The 24,319-nt window shown below is 40.9% G+C and overlaps 2 protein-coding genes across 2 annotated transcripts; one reads left to right on the forward strand and one right to left on the reverse strand.

The window, feature by feature from the left end:
- Positions 1–15: 15 nt before the first annotated feature.
- Terf2ip (TERF2 interacting protein) lies at positions 16–8,260 on the forward strand. The gene is made up of 3 exons (XM_046434500.2): positions 16–777; positions 4,304–4,428; positions 6,665–8,260. Exons 1-3 carry the CDS (start codon positions 108–110, stop codon positions 7,058–7,060), a joined length of 1,191 nt encoding a protein of 396 aa, XP_046290456.1. The 5' UTR covers positions 16–107; the 3' UTR covers positions 7,061–8,260.
- Positions 8,261–13,400: 5,140 nt separating this feature from the next.
- Positions 13,401–24,144, reverse strand: Cphxl2 (cytoplasmic polyadenylated homeobox like 2). The gene is given in 8 exon segments (XM_046434569.1): positions 13,401–13,472; positions 13,907–13,982; positions 14,018–14,087; positions 14,135–14,225; positions 14,316–14,525; positions 17,980–18,019; positions 18,021–18,151; positions 24,100–24,144. Coding segments are annotated over 8 exon segments (735 nt in total).
- Between the last annotated feature and the right edge of the window lie 175 nt (positions 24,145–24,319).

Raw genomic sequence — 24,319 nt, forward strand, 5'->3', positions numbered from 1 at the left:
CTTGGCACGCCAGGGGGGGCCGCGCAGGCGCAGAGCTTGGTTTCAGATGTGAGGTGTGTGCTAAAGAGCTAGTTAGCGGGCAGCTCTTGTGGTTCAAGGCAAGGGACATGGCGGAGGCTATGGAATCGGGCAAGGACCCCAACGGGCCCACCCACTCCTCCACTCTGTTTGTGAGGGAGGACGGCAGCCCCTTGTCGTTCTACGTGCGGCCCAGCCCGGCCAAGCGCCGGCTGTCGACGCTGATCCTGCATGGCGGCGGCACTGTGTGCCGGGTGCAGGAGCCCGGGGCCGTGCTGCTGGCCCAGCCCGGGGAGGCGCTGGCCGAGGCCTCGGGAGACTTCATTTCCACGCAGTACATCTTGGACTGCGTGGAGCGCAACCAGAGGCTCGAGCTGGAGGCCTACCGGCTGGGCCCCGGCGCAGCGGCAGACCAGGCCCCGGAGTCCAAAGCCGGGGCTTCCGCTGAGGGCGCCGCGGAGCCCGAGCCGCAGCCGCTCACGGGGCGGATCGCCTTCACAGACGCGGACGACGTGGCTATCTTGACCTACGTGAAGGAAAACGCCCGCTCGCCCAGCTCGGTCACGGGCAACGCCCTGTGGAAGGCGATGGAGAAGAGCTCGCTCACGCAGCACTCGTGGCAGTCCCTCAAGGACCGCTACCTGAAGCACCTGCGGGGCCAGGAGCACAAGTACCTGTTGGGGGACGCCCCAGTGAGCCCCTCCTCCCAGAAGCTCAAGCGCAAGGCCGAGCAGGACCCGGAGGCCGCGGATAGCGGGGGTGAGGCCGCGCGGGGTGGGCTGTCAAGGTCCAGCCTGGCATCGCTCGTGCCTCGCCTCCTTGCCATCCGGTAGAATTGCCCAAGCTCTGGACGCTCTCCCTCGCTCTCTCGCTTTAATGTACCTTCCCAACGACTAGATTTCGGTGTTTTGTTTTGAGACAGGGTCTCGTAGTGCTGCCCGGGTCGGCCTCAAGCTCCAACCTCCTGCCTCAGCCTCCCAAGGAGCTGGGGTTCGGGCATCCTTCACTGCACCCGGCCGGCGGACGTCCAGTTTATTAACATGTTTTGTATTCAAAGTTTCAAAATGGAAAATTGCAAATTCACCCCTCCTACCCACTATTCCTTCCCAAAGACAACAGGGTAACCGGCTTCTTGAAATTTTCAGAGATTTAAAAAGACTCGTTTAAAAAAAAAAAGTTCCTCCTACGTTCTGGCAGATTCAGTATAAATAATTTTAAAGGCACGCCAAATCTGTTTACTTTCGTGCTTTGGCTTTATTGAGTACGTATTTACATAAGAAGGTTCTCCTTAGTTGGGTCTCCTCCTGGTCTTGCTTATGTGATTTTTTTTTTAAAACTCACTTGAATTGCAAATTGGAATTCAGGTATGGTAAAACACATCCCAAACCTATTAAGATGTTTTACTTTTCATATAACTGGTATTGGCAACTTCAGTGACAGACCCTTTTGTTTAAAGAGGCATGCTTCCACCATCCCCCATTTCTTTGCTTATGTGGCTGTTCCATCTAACAGTTGAAGTCCGAGGAGGAAAAAAAATCTATTTCTCCTGTTCAGCATGCTTGGTAGGAATTTTGTTTTTGGTAAAAGTGACATTTCAGATTCATTGACTCAACAGATGTTTGAGTGCCAGACACTGTTGTCCTGCTGGGATATAACAATAAATAAAAGTCCCTGTGGTCATGGAGCTTAACATGCTAGCCGGGCATGTTATAAGTGCTATAGAGAAAAAATAAATCAGGGATGGGGAGGAGGTCATTTTCTATAGTGATAAGAGAAAGCCACTGATAAATGGATGGTTGAGCAGAAATCAAAGGAAGTTACAAGGCAACCCAGGAGACTATCTGGGGAAGAGTGTTTCAGGTAAAGGGAATAGCAAAAGGAAAGGGCACCAAGGTGGGAGTGCAGCTGGTGTGTTCTTAGAGCCACAAAGAGAATAGTATGACTGAAATGGAATGAGAAAGAATCCCAGTAGATGAAGTTAGGGCTTTTAAATAAGTGATTTTGGAACTGTTGGCAAGCTATTAGGAACATGGACAAAAATAAACTGTTATTTTTGTCCATGTTCCTAATAGCTTGCCAAAAATAATCAAAAATAATGTTTTGATGATCATATATTTAAATGTAAAAATTAAAATCCTAAAATGACTAAGAAAAAATATGGATGAATGTCCCTTTTAATATTAGCCTCGGTGGCGCTCACCTGTGATCCCAGAGGCTCAGAAGGCTGAAACAGGAGGATCATGAGTTCAAAGCCAGCCTCAGCAATGGCCAGGCGCTAAGCAACTGAGTGAGACCCTGTCTCTAAATACAAAATAGGACAGGGAGTGTGGCTCAGTGATTGAAGGCCCCTGAGTTCAATCCCCAGTACCCACCCACCCCCAAATTAACATGGTGGTAGTCAAGAAACCAAAGAGACTAAGAAGTATTTTACAAATTTTATTACTTAAAAATTAAAAACTACTGGCAGGCACAGTGATACATGCCTATAATCTCAGTGGTTTGGGAGGCTGAGGCAGGAGGATCGCGGGTTCAAAGCCAGTTTTAGCAACTTAGTGGGGCCCTACACAACTCAGTGAGACCCTGTCTCTAAATAAAATACAAAATAGGGCTGGGGATATGGCTTACTGGCTAAATGTTCCTGAGTTCAATCCGTGGTACCTGCCCACCCCCACCCCCCAAAAAAATGGTTGGGGATGTGGCTCAGTAGTAAAGCACCCCTGGGTTAAATTCCCAGTACCCCCTTACCCCCCAAAAAAAGAAGAAAAAAATGGGGAATGGATATATAATAATATGCATTTAAAAATGTTATTATGATAAAAGATGTGTAACATAAATTTTCCATTTTAAGGGTTTAAGTTTTTGGTTTGGTGGCCTTAAATACATTCATATGTGCAACCATCGCTACCATCTTTTTCCAAAACTGAAACTCTGTATCTGGCTTATTACTCTTAGCTTAATATCTTCAACATTCATTCATATTGTAGTGCAGAATTTAATTCTGTTTTAAGACTGAATGATTTTATGTTGAATAATATTATGTACCACATTTGTTTCCATTGTTTGTCTATTGTGAATAATGCTGCTATGAACATGGGTATCTGAGGCCCTGCTTTCAATTCTTTCAGGCATATAACCAGAAATACAGTTGCTAGACATGGTGATTTTTATGTTTAATTTTTTTGAGGAACTGTTTTCTAGTTATATTTGTTTTAACACACGTTTAAATCGTGTAAACACCACCAAAATCAGGATGCAGAACAGTTTTGTTGCAAAAAAAAACCCTCTCTTTTGCTATTTTATTTCTTTCCCCTTTTTTTTTTTTTTTTGATTCATTGTACACAAATAGATCCTTTTGCTATTTTCTTGGCATAAATTTTTGTCAAGTGTAGCAGGAGCAGAGTTAAATTCTCAAAGAACAAAATGTAAAAGGGAAACAAGAGGATGTTTAAAGTTAGAAGGGCCTTCTTTTTACAGATGATACGTAGTGGATTGGGGTAAACCACCCAGGTCTGTCTTTAGTGGCTGGAAGAGTTGCCTCTCCCAAAGTCTCTCGTAGGTATCCAGTGACTGACTGATGTGGAATTATAAAGGCTCTGTTCTTTACCCCAACCACAGTCAACTCTGAAAGGCCTTCCTGGCTCTGGATTTGACTAAAGCCTCCTTGAAATGCTTTTCCAATTCAACTACTCTTCCTGCCCATTCCTGCTTTTCTTCTTTTCCTCAAGTATTTTCCCAAGAGCACTCCCTGGTAAACTCTTTAATGTTAATCTCTGTCTCAGATTTGCTACTCAGAGAACTCCCCACCTGTTTTGTTCTTTTGTTTTGTTTTTGTTTTGTGGTAGTACTGGGGATTGAACTCAGAGCCTTGCCTCGCACATGCTAGTCCAGGATTCTAGCACTGAGCTACCGAACTACATTACAAGCTCTACTAAAATTTTATTCACTAAGTTGCCCAGATTGGCCTCAGAGAACCCAACTTTTGAAGTGGTTTGTTGATTTGCATTTGTAAATACAAAACAAAAAATAAATGAACCTGGAAGAATATTTTTGTATGTCAGAGCCTAGGAATATTACCATCATTGGAATAGTACAGTGTTTTGGAAACAAGCATAGAGATTATTGGACATGCATGTCTTATCTTTTTTAACCTTTCTGAATAAAAAAACATATCTTCTAATAGAGAGTACAGGCTCACTCCTGACCCAAAGCTCACATGGCACGCACTGTACTTTTGGTTTATGTAAAAAAGGCTAATGTTAATCTTTGTTGTTATTTTCTTTGATAGAACCACAGAATAAGAGAACTCCAGACTTGCCAGAAGAAGAATATGTGAAGGAAGAAATCAAGGGGAATGAAGAAGCAGTCAAAAAGATGCTCGCAGAAGCCACCCGGGATTTTGGGGAAGTTGTGGTATGTTAAATAGATTTATTTGTCGTTGTTGTCGTCCACCCCCCTCACCCCACCCCTGCCCTTCTGATTTGAAGTTGATTACCTCTCTACCATCCTCCTTAGGCCCAAGAAGGTAAAAGAGAAATTCAAGATAAAAGAAAAGGGAAAGTGGGACTGATTTAGGCTTTGCTTCATAAAACTTTATTTTTTGTTAGAATATGGTGATGTGGAGAAAAAGAGAAATTAAGCACGATAGGGAGTTATTTTTAAACAATATAAAACATCCCACTTTGGGACTAGGGTTGTAGCTCAGTGGCAGAGTGCTTGCCTCCAACTCGTGAGGCCCTGGGTTCGATCCTCAGCACCACATAAAAATAAATAAATAGGGGCTGGGGATGTGGCTCAAGCGGTAGCGCGCTTGCCTGGCATGCATGCGGCCCAGGTTCGATTCTCAGCACCACATACAAACAAAGATGTTGTATCCGCCAATAACTAAAAAATAAAAATAAATATCAAAAATTCTCTCTCTCTTTCTTAAAAAAAAAAAAAAAACCTTGAAATAAATAAATAAAAATAAAGATACTGTGCCCATCTACAACTAAAAAAAAAAAAAATGTTAAAAACAAAGAAAAAAGCCAGCCTCAGCAAAAGTGAGGTACTAAGCAACTCAGTGAGACCTTTCTCTAAATAAAATATAAAATAGGTCTAGGGATGTGGCTCAGTGGTCGAGTGCCCCTGAGTTCGATTCTCAGTACCTCCCATCCAAAAAAAAATCCCACTTTGATCTCAGCATAAGTTTTTAAAGTCAGAACTGTGGATTTGCCTTTTTTTTTTTTCTTTGTTTAAAAGCCTTTATTTCACTTATTTTTTTTATGTGGTGCTGAGGATCGAACTCAGGGTCTCGCACTTAGGGTCTCGCACTTGTGAGGCAAGCACTCTACTGTTGAGCCACAACCCTAGGCCCTGGATTTGTCTTTTAAAAATGTTTTTTTATGGGGCTGGGGCTGTAGCTCAGTGGTAAAGTGCATGCCTCGCATGTGTGAGGCACTGGGTTCAATCCTCAGGAATTTTTATGTGGTCATAAAAATAAATAAATATATTGTGTGTTCATTTACAACTGAAAAAAAAAATTTAAAAAGTATTTTTTATGTTTCTCAGGAGCATAAATGTAATTCCAAAGAAGGTTTCCTTGAGACAGTCTTGCTCAGTTGCACAGGCTAGCCTTGAACTTGTGATCCTCCTGCCTCAGTTTCCTAAATAGCTGGGATTAAAGATGTGTGCCATGGTAATTGGTTTAATCAGGCAAATTTAGTTTTTTTGTGTTCTTAGAATGGGGGATATTTTACTCTTCAGTCTACCTTCTAATATGTGTTGGAATCCCATATTTAATAATAGTTGTTGATAAAAGCAGGAACCATAACATAATGATGATAAATAATATTTTAAGAAATCCAAATCATAGCTGGCTGCAGTGGTATATGCCTGTAATCTCAGTGACTTGGGAGACTAAGGCAGGAGGATCTCAAGTTTGAGACCAGCCTCAGCAACTTAGCAAGATCCTAAACAACTCAGTGAGACCCTGTCTCAAAATGAAAAATAAAGGGGCGGGGAATATGGCTTAGTTGCTAAGTGTCCCTTGTTATCCTCAATAACAAAAAAAAGAAAAAAGAGAGAAAATCATTTCTGTATTTTGTCCAAGGAAAAAGATGTCATGCATTAACTTATTAACATAAGGGAAACCAGTGATGATTCATTTTAAAAGAGAGCAATAATTTAAAGTTTCCATAGCTGATGAGTGGTAGAATAGGTGATGAATGGGGGAATTTAGGGAATATTGCTTTTTTTTTTGAGACAAAGTCTCACTAAGTTACTTAGGGCATTGCTAACTTACAGACTGGCTTTGAACTTGTAATCCTCCTGTCTCAGCCTCCTGAGTTGCTGGGATTATAGGTGTATGTCACTGTGCTTTATCTCAGTTTAATTTCTAATCTGTTGAAATAGCATAGTCAGTTTTACATATGCACATATGTGCACACACACATCCCCAGACTTTCACATATACACATATTATAAACATACACATATATTCACAAAATATTGTGAATAAATGTAAGAAGTAACATGGCATATTAGAGGAACTGAAGGGAATCCAGTATGGTTGTAGTGTAGGAGAAAGTGGGTGGTAGTTGGGAGAGATGAGGTATTGTAAGAGTTTGAGATTTGGTAATTCAGAACTGGTCTTACTCATTCTCTGTAGGTGGATGAGAGTCCTGATTTTGAAATCCATATAACGATGTGTGATGATGATCCCCCTACACCGGAGGAAGACTCAGAAACACAGCCTGAGGAGGAGGAAGAAGAAGAAAAGGTCTCTACACCAGAGGTGGGAGCTGCCATTAAGGTCATTCGGCAGTTAATGGAAAAGTTTAACTTGGATCTCTCAACCGTAACACAGGCCTTTCTAAAAAATAGTGGTGAGCTGGAGGCTACTTCCTACTTTTTAGAGGCTGGTCAGAGAGCTGATGGATACCCCATTTGGTCCCGACAGGATGACTTGGATTTGCAAAAAGATGATGAAGATACCAGAAATGCATTGGTCAAAAAATTTGGTGCTCAGAATGTAGCTCGGAGGATTGAATTCCGAAAGAAATAATTGGCAATATAATGAGAAAAGAAAATAGGTGGTTCAGATAAGTCTATTAAAAAGTTGTGATCATTGAACTTCAGAGAGTTCTTACTATAAAATTGACTCTTCTGACCAATGCTGCTGCTGTTCTGTGAGGCCTGATTTTGTAGCTAAGCAGAGTTGTGTAGGAAGATAAAAACAAAAGAAATTGGATCTATTTAGAACTGTCCCTGGCAAATATCAAGGAAAATCTAAATCAGAGAGGTTGGTCTATGTAGTAGTAATCCTTTGCTGGAATGGAACCTCTGCTGTATTGGTGATGAGCCTAGCGACAAAGTTAAAGGAGGAAAATTAGGCATACAGGTATTTTCTTTCGTGCAGCCCAAGTGAAGAGCCTCTTATCCTTTGGCAGAAGTTTCTCTGGATTATGATAGATTCCAAATCAAGAATCTAGAATATGGGGGGCTGGGGTTGTAGCCCAGTGGTAGAGAGCTTGCCTAGTGTGTCTGAGACACTAGGCTCAATCCTCAGCACTACATAAAATTAATAAGTAAAACAAATGTATTGTGTCCATCTACAACTAAAAAAAAAATTTTTGTGTGGTGCTTGGGATTGAACCCAGGGCCTTTTGCATGCAAGGCAAGCACTCTACCAACTGAGATTTATCCCCAGCCCTAAAAAAATAAATTTTAAAAAATTAAAAAAAAAATCTAGAATATGGGAAGATTTAATTTCACAACTTTGAACATGGACTTTCCCAAAGGGAAATCATTCCCTCCTCACAGTGAGTTTGATTTCTGGCCTGCTTTGAAAAGCCCATATTTGCTTTGCTAACTTGATATTTGGGGACCATGCTCCTTCTCAGTTAAATCTCTAGTATGTGTTCCTTTACCTTCCACTCAGTTTTGTTTGAAACACAGACAAACCCTAGAATATCAAGAACTACTTACTCAGAGCTGGGGTTGTTGCTTAGTCATAGAGTGCTTGCCTGGCATGTGTGAAGCACTGAGTTCAATTCTCAGCATCACATAAAAAAAAAAATAATAAAAGTATTGTGTCCATCTACAACTAAAAAATATTTTTAAAAGAGAACTACTTACTCTGTTAATAGTAATGTTTTTTTGATTTAATGAGCATAGTTTTATGCTAAAGATTGTGTTAGACTGAAAAATTAGTAAATTGGTTCTACTTTGTTGAAAATAAATTCATTATTGAAAATAAATATAACTTTGTATTTGGATCTTATAAAAAATGTTGTCTTTGATTGTATATGTGAAACCTTTTAGTTATAAAAAATCATAAAAGAGGGGCTGGGGTTGTGGCTCGGTGGTAGAGCGCTCGCCTAGCACATGCGAGGCCCTGGGTTCGATCCTCAGCACCACATAGAAATAAATAAAATAAAGGTATTGTGTCCATCTACAACTAAAAGATAAATATTAAAAAAAAACATAAAGGAACTAACATTTTGGCTATTGGTGATTTGAACCAATAAATTCCATTTTAGAACTAATAGACCATTAGAAGTTGCTGCTGCTTCTGGTGGAACAAAGAAAAGATTGATCTGCATCACGACTATGAGAAATGGCAAAAAAAAAATGGTGAGAGCCAAAGGGGAGAGAAGCCAGTTAGGAATCCCCCAGAGGGACAATACCCAGTTCCAGCAGCTCCTTTAGAACCTCAAGAGTAAAGTGACCTGTATGTCGGATCTGCTGGGACTATGTCACCAAACTGCTGATGTGTGATGGCACACTCCTGTAATCCCAGTGGCTCCAGAGACTGAGGCAGGAAGATTACAAGTTCAAAGCCAGCCTCAGCAAAAGTGAGGTGCTAAGCAACTCAGTGAGACCCTGTCTCTTATAAATAAAATACAACAAAATTGGGCTGGGGATATAGCTCAGTGACCTAGTTCCCCTGAGTTGAATCCCTGATATCCACCCCCCGCAAAAAAAAAAAAAAAAAAAAAAAAAAAAGTATGAATTCCAAGTGTCCAGCCACAAAGAATGATTGTGGTGGGAAGTAGGCACTTTGTTGCAGAAGCATCCTAATGCAGAAAGTCATCAATAAATAAGCTCGTTCAGTTCTTGATCTCACTGGTGCAGATGAACTGGACCCAGGGGTTACAGAAAAGGTATTCCTGATGTTAAGCTATAGTAGCCTGGCACATTCCTGGCTGGAAGTACTCCTTGGAGTGTGTCTGTGCCTGGACCTGCACTTGCTCCATCCCCTGCCTACAGTGGCTCTAGCCTCTACACTCCAGACAGTGTTGAAGCTCTGACATAACTGAGCTGTCTCCTGCCAGCCTTTGATTTAAAACTGATCTAAAAAGTTGATTTTTTCTTAAGAATATGTTCATTACATCTAGATTTTCAAATTATTACCATAAAATTGCTCCAAATATCTTCATTCCTAGAGCACATGTGGCAATGAACTATTTTGGGTTTTTTTTTTTTTTGTTCTGTTTTGGTTTTTTTGGTACTGGGAATTGAACTCAGGGGCACTCAACCACTGAGCCAAATTCCCAGCCCTATTTTGTATTTTATTTAGAGACAGGGTTTCATTGAGTTGCTTAGTGCTACTCTTTTGCATAGGCTGGCTTTGAACTCTCGATCCTCCTGCCTCAGCCTCTCAAGCTACTGGGATTATAGGTATGCACCATCACGCCTGGCTATTTTCAGGTTATATATTTGTACTTGCTATGTGTTTTCTGTAAAGCCCCAACCAAACCATGGGATATGTGGTTGGGACAAAAGCAGCAGATGGGCAGGCTTGGAGAACCCTCATCTTCACTGGAGATACTGCCCAACCTCAGCCTCCACTTTTTGCCCCACTGGAGCTATTAGCCAACTAAGCTGTTAGCCAACTCAGGACTTTGTGTCTGTCCTGCTGTGAAAGAGTCCTTGATGGGGAAATTGCTTTAGATTTTTACACCTGCTATTCTTTTCAGAAAACTCTTGCTACCTTTGAGCTGCTTTTTCAGGCCACTGGAAACTATACGGCTTTAACATATGTGGAGGCTGTTTCTCGATCTGAAGAAAACAAAACCTTGAAGATAGTTTTTCATTATTTATTTATTTGTTTATTTATTTATCTTTATTGATTAAAAAAATGACAGTGGAATGCATTACAATTCTTATTACACGTATATGCCACAGTTTTTCATATATCTATTTGTGTATAAAGTCTCTTGACACCCAATTGGTGTCTTCATACATGTACTTTGGATAATGATGTCTATCACATTCCACCATCCTTGCTAACCCCCTGCCCCCTTCATTTCCCTCCCACCCCTCTTCCCTATCTAGAATTCATCTATTCCTCCCATGCTCCCCCTCCCTACTCCACTGAGTCAGCCTCCTTGTATCAGAGAAAACATTCGGCATTTGTTTTTTTGGGATTGGCTAACATCACTTAGCATTATATTCTCCAACGACATCCATTTTCCTGCAGATGCCATGATTTTATTCTCTTTTATTGCTGAGTAAAATTCTATTGTGTATATATGCCGTGTTTTTTTATCCATTCATTCACTGAAGGGCATCTAGGTTGGTTCCACTGTTTAGCTATTGTGAATTGTGCTGCTGTGAACATTGATGTGCCTGTGACCCTGTAGTATGCTCTTTTTAAGTCCTTTGGGTATAGTCCGAGGAGAGGGATAGCTGGGTCAAATGGTGGTTCCATTCCCAGATTTCCAAGGAATCTCCATACTGCTTTCCATATTGGTTGCACCATTTGTAGTCCCACCAGCAACGTATGGGTGTGCCTTTTTCCCCACATTCTCGCCAACATTTATTATTGTTTGTATTCATAATAGCTGCCATTCTGACTGGAGTGACATGGTATCTTAGTTTTGATTTGCATTTCTCTAATTGCTAGAGATGATGAGCATTTTTTCATAATTTGTTGATTGATTGTATATCCTCTTCTGAGAAGTGTCTGTTGAGGTCCTTGGCCCATTTGTTGATTGGGTTATTTGTTTTTTTGGTGCTTAGCTTTTTGAGTTCTTTATATACCCTAGAGGTGAGTGCTCTATTTGATGTGTGAGGAGTGAAAATTGGCTCCCAGGATGTAGGCTCTCTCTTCACCTCACAGCTTGTTCCTTTTGCCGAGAAGAAACTTTTTAGTTTGATTCCATTTCATTTATTGATTCTTGGTTTTAATTCTTGCACTATAGGAGTCTTACTAAGGAAGTTGGGGCCTAATCCCACATTATGAAGATTAGGGCCTACTTTTTCTTCTATTAGATGCAGAGTCTCTGGTTTAATTCCTAGGTCCTTGATCCATTTTGAGTTGAGTTTTGTGCATGGTGAGAGATAGGGGTTTAATTTCATTTTGTTGCATATGGATTTCCAGTTTTCCCAGCACCATTTGTTGAAGATGCTATCTTTTCTCCAGTGCATGTTTTTGGCACCTTTGTCTAATATAATTGTAATTTTGTGGATTGGTCTCTGTGTCCTCTATTTTGTACCATTGGTCTACCAGTCTGTTTTGGTGCCAATCCCATGCTGTTTTTATTACTGTTGCTCTATAGTATAGTTTAAGGTCTGATATAGTGATGCCACCAGCTTCACTCTTCCTGCTAAGGATTGCTTTAGCTATTCTGGGTCTCTTATTTTTCCAGATGAATTTCATGATTGCTTTTTCTATTTCTATGAGGAATGTCATTGGGATTTTGATCAGAATTACATTAAATCTGTATAGGGCTTTCTTTTCTATACATATCCCTTTAATTTCTTTTGTCTGTCTAATTGCTCTGGCCAGTGTTTCAAGAACTGTGTTGAATAGAAGTGGTGAAAGAGGGCATCCCTGTCTTGTTCCAGTTTTTAGAGGGAATGCCTTTAATTTTTCTCCATTTAGAATGATGTTGGCCTGAGGCTTAGCGTAGATAGCCTTTATGATGTTGAGATATGTTCCTGTTATATCTAGTTTTTCTAGGGTTTTGAACATAAAGGGGTGCTGTATTTTTGTCAAATGCTTTTTCTGCATCTATTGAGATGATCATATGATTCTTGTCTATAAGTCTATTGATGTGATGAATTACATTTATTGATTTCCATATGTTGAACCAACCTTGCATCTCTGGGATGAAACCTACTTGATCGTGGTGGTGATTTTTTTGATATGTTTTTGTATTCGATTTGCCAGATAAAATTGAGAAATTTTGCGTCTATGTTCATTAGAGACTTGGTCTGAGGTTTTCTTTCTTTCGTCTGGCTGGGCACAATTCAGGAGCCACTTGTCAAAAGAAACGAACTTTATTTTTAGAATACACACACCGCACCACACAGCTCTTCAGGAAAAACCCTCAGAGCCCAACTGCCACCACCGGCTTCCCACAAGTCTCTCCACCTCCCCCACTCCTCCTGCTCTTGAGGCTGATTGGCTGGATCGCATGGGCAGAGCCAAAAAAGTTCCCCAATGAGCAGCTCCGTGGTCTGAAAGGGTGGGGAAACAGCCCAATGAGCATCACCGCAGAGGAGCCAATCAGTTGGCAGCTAGAAGTTTGCTGGGGCTGCTGTGAGCCAATCATCAGCTGGCAGCTGGAAGTTTGCTGGGGCCTCTTCGGCTGTGGCTCTCAACATTCTTTGATGTGTCTTTGCTGGTTTTTGGGATCAGGGTGATATTGGCCTCATAGAATGAGTTTGGAAGTGCTGCCTCTTTTTCTATTTCCTGAAATAAATTGAACAGTATTGGTATTAGTTCTTCTTTAAAGGTCTTGTAGAACTTGGCTGAGTATCCATTCAGTCCTGTGCTTTTCTTGGTTGATAAGCTTCTGAAGGCATCTTCTATTTCATCACTTGATATTGGTCTGTTTAAATTGTGTATATCTTCCTGATTCAATATGGACAAATCATATGACTTAAGAAATTTGTCTATGCCTGAAGACAGATTTTTAAAAATTTCTATTTTATTTTTTACATGGATACTTCTGGAGAGGCCTTGGCCATGACCTGGACCTGCCATGTGGGTGACTGTAGGCTGACCTACTTGGCACTACTTCTTGGATCTTGATCCTTGAGGTGAGATCTTGTAGACTCTTTATCCCAGAGCTGCTGCATTTGAGCTCTGGGTTGCTCTAAAGTCTTGTGCTTCATACATTGTCGTGACCCCCTCGCCAGCAAGGAAGACACGACACAGGATTCTTCTTTCAGCGGTTTATTCAGGCCTTAACTCTAGTCTTCTCTCAAGCGTGCGCTCTTGCCACGCACCCACACACAGCCTAATAAAGCTTACTCAAGTCCAATCAAAAGCTGCCACGTGGGGTTTTCTCATAGGGTATTGAGGGACACGCGCCAACTCTTCCTAATAAGGAGTTGTTTACCAAGATCCACAACGGAGACCGGCGCCATCTTCTAATGGCGGCAACGGTCTACAAACACGGCTCACCACAATACCTCGCCCCAGAGATGGTAATGGTGAGCTGCAAACCATCTGGCTGCAGCTGAGAGAACAAGGATTTTCCTTGAGTCTGAGGAAACTGACCCTGCAGCTGCAACTGAGGGGAGGGCACTTGGCAGCTGTTGGTGGAATAGCATCTGCTCTTCAGAAGCTCAAGTTGTTGATGCTGTTGCAGGTAATAATTGTAATTTTGTGGGTTTCTGCCATTTCTGCTGCTGATCTTGTGATATTGAATAATGAGAGTGGTCTCCTCTTCCTACTGCCTCACTTCATTATGCTCAATATCAGCCTTATGAAAAAGGGAGAAACTTGGGGCTGGGGTTGTGGCTTAGTGGTAGAGCGCTCACCTAGCACAGGTGAGGCCCTGGGTTTGATCCCCAACACCTCATAAAAAAAATTAATAAAGATATTGTATCCAACTACAACTAAAAAATAAATATTAAAAAAAAAAAGAAGAAGAAAAAGGGAGGAACTTGCATGCTGGCTTTCCTTGGTCTCAGTCCTATCCCTGTCAAAAGCATGCACAGAAGATACATAAGGATGTAGGCAACTGCTCAGCTACATCCTGGAAAAGAACTGTCAAAAGACCCACTTTCTGTGTCATCTCCATACTCCAAAGTACAGCCTGGTTGCTTTCCAGTGCCTGCCACCATGGAGGTGTTGGCACCACCTGTTGACAAGGAAGCCCTTGTGTCTTCAGAGAAAAGCATCTGGAACATAGTTGTTGACCGAGAAGTCCTTGTTCCAAAAGGGAACAGCAACTGGAGCCTACTTAATGGGGACTCTCTTGTGTCTCCTAAGAAGAGCAACTGGGGCACAACTTTGGAATGGGAAGTCCTTGTGTCCACAGAGAAGTACAATCTGAACACATTTTTTGAGTGTGAACCTCTTGTTTATCCAAAGTTGAGCCAATAGTGATGCCTATCTGAGCTGTCTGGGCATAAAAGAAACTGTGCTCGGTGGTATAGCTGGGAGCCATAGCCTGGTTGCTTAAAAGTGGATGAGTTTGGATTTGGTGATTTTGTTGTTTCCACATAGCAAATATTCTTTGCCTGTCTTCAGGTGGAAGTCAGGCTCTGTTATTCTGAAACCAGTTCTAAAAGGAGAAGATAATGTAGTTTTAATCAAATCTACTTATCTGATTATATTCTTCAATGTATTTCCTCAATGTAGGAGAATTTTCTGTTTAAGACTCTTCCGAGCAGAGTATTGGACTTGCATTCTGACTTTTGAGTAAGATGTCTTTCCTGAGGCTACGTGTGTGATTACACAGGTCATGCATTAAGCATTCCTAGAATCAAAACAACCTGCACCTGCACTGGAGAAGTGACCCTATAGTTTACATGCAAACCAAGGCCATCCAGAGTCTCTTCATAAACTCTTTGTTACCCTTTTGCAGGCTTCTTTCCCTTGTTCACAAATTGACCCAGTAGGTACACTCTGCAGAGGAGCCCTCCAACTGTCCCACTTGTGCATGCTTTTGTCCCTAAACCCTGCCCTACCTGAGTGAAATAATGATGTACTTTCTGACACTCCACACTTCTGTTTCTCATATGCTTATAATTCTTACATGCATAAGGTTCAAGGGCCACAAGTAAGGAATTATTTGAATCATTGCCACATATTTACTGTATGACCTTAATCACTTCATTCTGCTTATCTAATCCTGATTTTTCTGCTCCCTAAAGAGGATAGTAAAATGCTTTCCAAATTTTCAGGGTTTTGAGGAAGGGAGAGATAAATAGAATGCTTTTCTTGTACCCAGACTATAAAAGGATGATTTACAGTTGAGACAATAGGATAGTCAGTTGGATAATCTACCTCCATTAACCTCTGATTTTATATTTCCATCTCCTGGGCTACCAAATTCAGAATTGCTTTGGGCTAATCATTGCAGTGAAGCTACAAAGATCTTTGATTTTTTTTTTTTTTAATAAAATTTCACAGTGAATCAGGCACCTGCAGACTCACTCTTATTTTCTCCTCACAACCACACCACAACAGAGAATTAAACATATTTTGGAGAAATCTGAGATACAAGAGTCACAAATTTGTCAGAAATTATAGAGCCAGGGGATGGAGGGAGGGTGCAGATTTCAAGAATCCAACCAAAAAACAAGTGTTCCCTTCTTCCATCATTAGGCCTCCTGCACCCTTCCTTGCCCCTCAGGCTTGCTTCCTGATCACACCTTGGGGTACCTTCTATAAGCACATGCAACCCCATCCAATCCAGTACAATTTAACTGCTAGTCTCCATGAACTTACTCTTATGAGACTGCCCTTTGACAGCCATGGAAAATGATTAAAAGCCACTCTGAGGGCTGGGATTGTAGCTCAGTGGTGGAGCACTTGCCATGCACGAGTGAGGCACCTCAGCATCACATGAAAATAAATAAATAAATAAAGATACTGTGTATTGCGTCCATCTATAACTAAAATTAAAAAAAAAAAAAACCCACTATAGGGCATGGCTGCCCGCTTTCCGGTCTTGGGGCCGCACATGTGGCTGGGATGGCTCCTGGTGATCAGCCAGGAGGCGGTGCTGTGGGTGGTGACGGAGGAGGCAGACCACCTCCAGGATAGGTCCAGGACTCTTCTGCCCTGGTGGACAGCTTGTGCCTTCCCTTATGGACTATGGGATAGGAGTACACGAGAACTTGCTCCACCCCTCTGACCTTTATTCTGATTGGCTCCTGTGCAGTATATAAGCTGTGTGTACTTCCTCAATAAAGGAGATCTTGCTTCCACTGGTTGGCTGGGTGCAGGCCGCCAGTCGACCTTTACCTCTCTTGGCTCATGTTGGTCCAGGTGTGCTTTCCCCGATTCTCCCACCGGTCAGGAGGAGACCGGGGGGGGGGGGGGGGGGGGGGGGGGGGGGGGGGGCTAAAACCCCCGACAACCCACTATTGACATTAAGAAATCCAGTAGTCATGAATTCTAAAATATAAAAATAACACTAAAAATCTGTATTTACGTATTTGATCACTGTTTTGATTTCTTTTGTAGTCATATCATGTTTTTCTAATTCCTTTTGAGAAATCATTGATCATTTGCATTTTTTAAATTTTTTTTTAAGTTGTAGTTGAATACAATACTTTTATTTATTTATTTTTATGTGGGCTGAGGATTGAATCCAGGGCCTTGCATGTGCTAGGTGAGTGCTCTACCACTGAGCCACAACCCCAGCCCCCAGAAATGTTTATTTTTTTTTTCATATTTTTAGTTGTAGATGGACACAATACCTTTATTTTATTTATTTATTTTTATGTGGTGCTGAGGATCCAACCCAATGCCTCACATGTGCTAGGTAAGCACTCTACCACTGAGCCACAACTCCAGCCCAGAAATGTTTTTTTGTTGTTGTTGTTGTTTTTTATAGTTTTTAGAATTCAGCAACAAAGTTATCTACATAATAATTTTCTATATATTTTTTTCTTCCAAACCTGAACTTTAATCCCCTTCTAATTTATATTAATGGGTAGTTTCTTCCAACTTTTAAGCAACCAATAAACCCAGTGATCTAGGCAATATTCCAGAGCGAAGAACAAGGGATATCTTTAGAAATCTGTTTATAAACTACAACAGAATGGTCAATTTTTACAGTAATTAATAACATTTTCTAAACTGATGAGATAATCAGAAAAATTTCCAAAAAATGTTGGCTCATACAGCAAATAGCTAGAAAGTACTTACCACTCTGTGAGGGCATATGGCATGTACCAGGGGTTCTATCAATACATAGCCAATTCTTGAATTTATTTCTCCAGTTAAGTACCCTCCCCTGAACTTCAGACTTACATATCTAGCTGAAAACTTTAGAGTTCCACTGGAATATTTATCTAGCACATAAAACTTCATGTGTCCAAAGTGTGATAGTGATTTTTCTGACACACACATACCTGCTTTTCTCTAGTTCCCCTCCTTAGTAAAAGGCAACGCTCATCTCCAATGGACTCAAGTCAAAACACTGAAGTTGTCTTTAACTCTACCTTATCTTTCACCACTATGTCCAATATGGCAGTCAGCTATTTCAGCTCTACCTCTAAAATGTACTCAGTATCTCAATCCTATAAACCTGCACAGTCAGCATGCTGGCCAAACCACCATCACTACCACTAAAGTAGTATTATTGCAGCATCAACTGCACTCAATCTAGTTTTCACAATACATATCCATTGTATTTTCATACCCATATCAAAATATGACTTTTTTTTCATATGTGATGAAATACTACTATATTGCTTCACAATTATTTACATTTTCCACATAGAGTATATGTATTTTTATTGATCTCTCATATTGTTAATATTTTTAGTTGTAGTTGGATACAATATATTTATTTATTTATTTTTATGTGGTGCTGAGGATTGAACCCAAGGTCTCGCACCGTGCTCTACGCTGAGCCACAACCCCAGCCTGATAACTCCTATTTCTGAACTCTATGCCTTTCTATTCAACCCCTAGCTCCTGCCTCTATCTAGACTTATTGAATTTAACATTCTATTGTGTTTAACTTTCTAGGAAATATGTATTTGAGGTCTTGAACTTACATTAATTACATGCACTGGACAATGGAGTTTTATGGCCAGTTCTTACTGTAAAATCAGGATAAGGAGTCCACATAAATATTTTGTAAAGTTCTTGTACATCTTCCTGAGTAAATTGATTTCGGTGTTTTGTTTTTACACTTTTCTTTGATCTGTTGTTGTTGTTAACATCATCCTTTTCATTTGGGAAACATGATAAAAGCATAAGCAGGAAGAAAAGTTTTAGAGAATACTGATGACAATCAGACTAGCCAGGTGTGGTGGTGCATGCCTGTAATTTCCAAGGTTGAGGCAGGAGGGTCATGAGTTCAAAGTCAACCTCAGCAATTTAGTGAGGCCCAAGGCAACTCAGCGAGACCATGTCTTTAAGTAAAATATTAAAAGTCTGGGGATGTGGCTCAGTGGTTAATTGCCCCTGGGTTTAATCCCTGATACAAAAAAAAAAAAATCAGATCAAAGAAAGACTTCAGAACAGTATTAGGTGTTAACATCATTGACAACCCACTCAAATAAAATCAAGGCCCAGCCTCATAGTCATTCATAATACTACAATCACAAATGAAAGCAGGGATTGACAAATTATGGGCTGTACCCAACCAGTTGCCTGCTTTTAAAAATGAAGCTTTTTTAAAACAGTCATAGGCATTCATGACTGTTTTCATAGTCTATGGCTATTTCAAGCTACAGTAGCAGAATTGAGTAATAGAGGCTCAAGTTTGGCTATGATCTACATAGCTTAAAATATTTATTGTCTCAAAGAATTTACCTTTAAAACGAGGTATTCTCTCTGTAGGAGAATACAACTCCATCACTATACTAGAATCAATCATGTTTCATTTAATGAAAGGGATATCTTCTGAGAAAAACACCATTAGGTGATTTTGTCATATGAACACCTGTTTTAGTCAACGTTTTTGCTGCTGGGACTAAAAGACCTGACGAGAATAATTTTAGAGAAGGAAAAGTTTATTCAAGGACTCATGGGTCAGAAGTCTCAGTCCATAGACAGCTGGCTCCAGAATATCATGGCGGAAGAGTGTATCAGAGGGAAGCAGAGAAACTCCACTTGCCAGATACAAAACGTATACCCAAAGGCATGCCCCCAGTGACCCACCTCCTCCAGCCACATCCTACTGCCTTCAGTCACCACTCACTTAATCCCATCAAAAGATTAATCCACCGATTGGATTAAGGCACTCATAACCTAATCATTTCTCTTCTGAACCTTCTTTCATTGTCTCATACATGAGTCTTTGGGGAACACCTCACATCTAAACCATAACACTGTAGAGTGCACTCACACAAACTTAGATGTATAACCTATCACATACCTAGTCTATGACATATCCTTTTACTGAGCTACAAACCTGTGTAGCATATTATTGTACTGAATACTAAAGGCAGTTGTAACACAATGGTAATTATGTATAAACATATCTAAACATGGAAAAGGTACAGTAAAAAAATATATAGCATAAAAAATAAATAAGTGTGCCAAACATGAATGGAGCTTGCAGGACTGTAAGTTGCTCTGGGTAAGTCAGTGAGTGAGTGGTGACTGGATCTGAAGGCCCAGGACGTGATTGTGCACTATTGCAGACTAACACTGTACTCTTAGGCTACACTGCATTTATAAAAAATTCTTTCTTCAATGATAAAATTAACCCTAACTTATTAGAATATTCTTAACTTGCAAACTTTTTTAAAATTTTTGACCCTTTGTAATAACACTTAGCTGAGAACACACAAACATCTTCTCTTTTTTATATTCTTATTCTATACGATTTTTTTCTAATTTTATTTATTTATTTTTTGGTTCCATAGATTGAACCCATTGGGCTACATCCCCAGCCCTTTTTATCTTTTAGACAAGGTCTTGATAAGTTGTTTAGGGCCTCACTAAATTGCTGAGGCTGGCTTTGAACTTGTGAGTCTCCTGTTTCAGCCCTCTGTGCAGCTGGGATTATAGATGCCTGGCAAGACAATGTCTCACTATGTTGCCCAAGTAGACCCTAACTTCCCAGCTCAAATGGTCTTTCTCCCTCAATAGCTGGGATTACAGGCATATGTTGCCACGCCCAGCTCAAAAGGTTTATCTTTAAAGCTTTAACTCTTACTCAATCTGTAATCTCCCTCACTTTCCTGACATAGTTCTTCCATTATTGCCCACTAATTTAGCACTGTCCAGTGATACTGGCCTCCTTGCTTTACTTGAACACCCCAGGGCACCTTCCACAAGGTATTTCTACCAGGTTCTTGTCTTTTTTCCTCCCACAATATCTGTTGCTCACTCCCTCCCCTCCCAGCCTTTGCTCAAAACTCACTTTCTCAGGAATTCTACCTAACTAACCTGTATTATTTTTATTTCCTATTCCCATAACATGTCATGCTCTAAATTATCAAATTATTTATTTATTTGTGGTCCTAAGTATTGAACCCAGGGCCACTCTACCACTGAACCACATCCCCAGCACTTTTTATTTTGAGACAGGATCTTGCTAAACTGCTGAAGCTGTCCTCAAATTTGTGATCCTCTTGCTCAGCCTCCCAAGTTGCTAGGATTATGGCTAGTGCCCACACATCAGGCCCAAACAATTTACATTGATGACAACATTCTGTCTTCCCCTCTCCTGCTCTACAAACACGCTAGATTGGAAACTCCAGAGAACGTGGGTTGTCTTATCTTACTTACTTTTTATTATTTACTATTTTCAGAAAGCCTGTAAGAGTGCCTCACAAAAATTATTATTTCTTGGCCCAGTGTGATGACAATCCCAGAGGCTTGTATCACAAATTCAAAGCCAGCCTCAGTAATGACAAGGCACTAAGCAACTCAGTGAGACCCTTCTCTAAATAAAATACAAAAATAGGGCTGGGGATGTGGCTCAGTGATCGAGTGCCCCTGAGTTCAATCCACAGTACCCAAATAAATACATAAATAAAAAGGGTTGGGGATGTGGCGTGTGGCTCAATGGTTAGGCAGTCCTGGGTTCAATCTCTGGTACAAAAAAAAAAAAAATCAAATTGTTGGAACCACAGATAGGTTGGGGTGAATGGAGCAGGTTTCATGCACAAAACTGGGGTCATAGTTCAGTCTAGAGCACTTGTTTAGCATGTGTTAGACACTGAGTTCAATCTCCAGTATAAACAAAACACACAAAACCCCATAAAAATGCATGCATGAGGTCCCTGGGACTATCCCCAACATAAGAAAAAAACCCAGCCAGGCGTGGTGTAGTCTCAGCTATTGGGGAAGCTGAGACAGTTCATGAGTTGGAGACCAGCTGGAGCAACATAGTGAAACTGTCTCAAAACAAACAAAAAGCCTCAACAAACCTTAATAAACCTTAATAGTGACAGAATTGTTTTCTCCTACTCATAGATACTTTTTCAACTTCATTATTTTATTTTTGTGATGTGTTCAGAAATATAGATGTTGGCTCTCTGAGATTTCTTAGTTGTCTTTCCTCTCTTTCATTTGACTTTCTCTTTTCCTTTGTCTCTGTTTTATCACAAACACATTGAGTTCTCCAAAGACACTTACCTTTGGAAGCCATGTAAAATTCTAGACCAGGGTCTTTTCAAGTGACAAAGAGATGAACACTCGTAGCAGACTGATAAATACTTTGGTACTCAATTTACCTTTCTCTTCTTCTGGTACTGGAAACTAAACCCAGAGCCTCACACCCTGGGTTAATGCTCCCATCCAGCTACTTTCTCAGTCCTTATGATAAACAATGGGGACACTGACTTAAAAATAATCAGGTGCCCCCCTTAATCACATTCCTATTTGTGATCTTTTGATTTCTTTTTGGAGCCTACCTTTTAAAATCCTATCTTGCATTCCCTAAGCATTCAAGACTGGTTTTCTTTCGTTTTTCTATTTGATCCTGAAGCTTGAAGATTGGGTCTGCTTTACCACTGAGCAACATTCCCAGTACTTTTTATTTTTATTTTGATACAGGGTCATGCTAAATTGTTGAGGCTGGCCTTGAACCTGAGATCCTCTTGCTTCAGTTTCCCGATTATAGGCATGCACCACCATACCCAGCTAAGTTATTTATTTATTTATTAGTTTTAGGTGGATACAACATCTTCATTTTATTATTATTATTTTTTAATGTGGTCCTGAGGATTGAACCCAGTGCCTCACATGTGCTAGGTGAGCACTCTACCACTTGAGCCACAACCGCAGCCCCTAGTTTTTTTATTTTTTAAACAATTTTTACTGTGTGTGTATACATACATATGGTTATATATACACACATATATGATGTGTGGCAAGAGGCATGGGGTCAGTTTTCAGATTGCAGGAGCTCAATCCTTAGTACCAAAAAAAGAAAAAAAATTAAAACTCAACACAAATTTTATAGATGCTAACATCAAAAAAGAAGAAAAGTCTCAAATTACCACAATTTCTACATGTTGGCCCTTAAAAGAAACTGAGGCTGGGTAGGTAGCACACACCCATAATCCCAGCAACTCTGAAGGCTGAGGCAGGAGGATCACAAGTTCAATGCCAGCCTCAGCAACTCAGTGAGGCCCTAAGCAACTTAGAGAGACCCTGTCTCAAAATAGAACATAAAAAGGGCTGGGGGTGTAGCTCAGTGGTTAAGCACCCCTGGGTTCAATCCCTAATATAGAAAAAAATAAAAATTTGGATTGATGAGAAGGAGCTGCAAGCATCCTTGTAAGAAAGGTATTGGATATTTTTTAATTTAATTTTTTTTTGTGTGTGTGTGTGGTACTGGGGATGGAACCCAGCAATATTCTACATCAAAGGAGAAGCTCCATAACTCAGTTTTGTGTTCTGATGAAAGAAAATTTAAAGTCAGACACCAAAATCATGCAAGAGAACTTCATTGCAAGTGAAAGTAAAGTAAGGTTCAAGCAAAGAGCGCTCTCCAGAGAGTGGGTCTTCTCAGAACAGAGGACAAAGGAGACAATACTGCTTCTAAATTTGCTACTGTTGAATGTTTGCCTTGAGACCTGGGGTTCATCTTCTGCACTTTTTGGGGGGTACTCAGGGGTACTTGACCACTGAGCCACATCACCAGCCCTATTTTGTATTTTATTTAGAGACAGGGTCTCACTCAGTTGCTTAGCACCTCGCTTTTGCTGAGGCTGGCTTTGAACTCACAATCCTCCTGTCTCAGCCTCCCAAACTGCTGGGATTACAGGCGTGCACCACCACATGCGGCCATCTTCTGCATCTTCTGCACTCTACCAGATGTTCAACTTCTCCTTCATGCTGCCTGTGGAGTTTTTGACTCTAGCTCATCCTCTCCAGGATTGTCTTGGTGGCCATCCTATTCAGGGGGACTTCATCTACAAGTCAATCCTATGTCAATAGGGGTACTCCATCTGTCACAAGTTCCCTCAGTGTTCCTGCCTTACTAAAGAAATTTTCTTTTGAAGACATGTAGCCATAACTCCTAGCTTTACTCTGACTTCAGTGGACCCTGTCCAGAGTTAGTACCATTAGCCCTTCTTTCTTGATGAATTTTCCCAAATTAGCTCCTTTTGTTTCTATTTGCTTACTCTTGAAAAACCAGAGCAAAGCCTGTCCAAGGAAGGGACATGACCTTTGTCCTTGGAAAGACCCACAGAGCACTCCTTGGCACATTCCCACCCTGCTAAGTTCTTTATCTACAAATAACAGGAGAGATCTGCTGCAAGGTGTCCCTGACTCAGTCAGGCTAGATGGGGACCCATAGCAATCCCTTAGCAGCCACCAATCAGCAAGAGACAGGGAAATACCTGGGATGCCAGATGACCCTCCCAGTAGTTTATGGTGTTGGGAAACCATGTAGTTCAGCATGAACACCCCTTTTGGCTTAAACCAATCAGTTCAAATGAATCCCGCTCTTGTAGTAACCAATCACCCCTACCCAACTTGTTCAGGCCAGTGAATGTGCTAATCATGTTTTAGAGTTGTTATTTGATTTTCCTGCGGTGTGATGATTTGCTAAGAGATGCTATAATGTATGTGAAGTCCCTGCCTTCCCCAAAGAGTGTATAAAACTGCTGCAAACCCTGTGCTTGGGTCTCTCAGCGTCACCAGTTGCTGTGTGTATGGGGAGGACCGAGCTAGCTTGCAATAAACACCTCTTTGCTGCTTACATCGATCTTGGTCTCTGTGGTCTTTTTGGCCCCGAATTTGAGCATAACACTCTTAAGGTCTGGATATTGGGTTTTGTAAAAAAATATTTATTTTTTAGTTAGGTGGACACAATATCTTCATCCTATTTTCATGTGGTGCTGAGGATCGAATCCAGTGCCTCTTGCATGCTCGGAGAGCTCCGAGCCACAACTTCAGCCCCAGTAGTGGTGTTTTCTACAG

This window comes from Marmota monax, unplaced genomic scaffold (genome assembly GCF_021218885.2).
Source record: "Marmota monax isolate L192 unplaced genomic scaffold, Marmota_monax_Labrador192_F-V1.1 WCK01_AAM20220418_F8-fsc00024, whole genome shotgun sequence".
Taxonomy (NCBI): Eukaryota; Metazoa; Chordata; class Mammalia; order Rodentia; family Sciuridae; genus Marmota; species Marmota monax.

Coding starts and splice junctions, on each gene's coding strand:
- Terf2ip (XM_046434500.2), top strand. CDS start 108: ATGGCGGAGGCTATGGAATCGGGCAAGGACCCCAACGGGCCCACCCAC. Junction 778..4,303: donor GGAGGCCGCGGATAGCGGGG/GTGAGGCCGCGC, acceptor TTTCTTTGATAG/AACCACAGAATAAGAGAACT. Junction 4,429..6,664: donor GGGATTTTGGGGAAGTTGTG/GTATGTTAAATA, acceptor CATTCTCTGTAG/GTGGATGAGAGTCCTGATTT.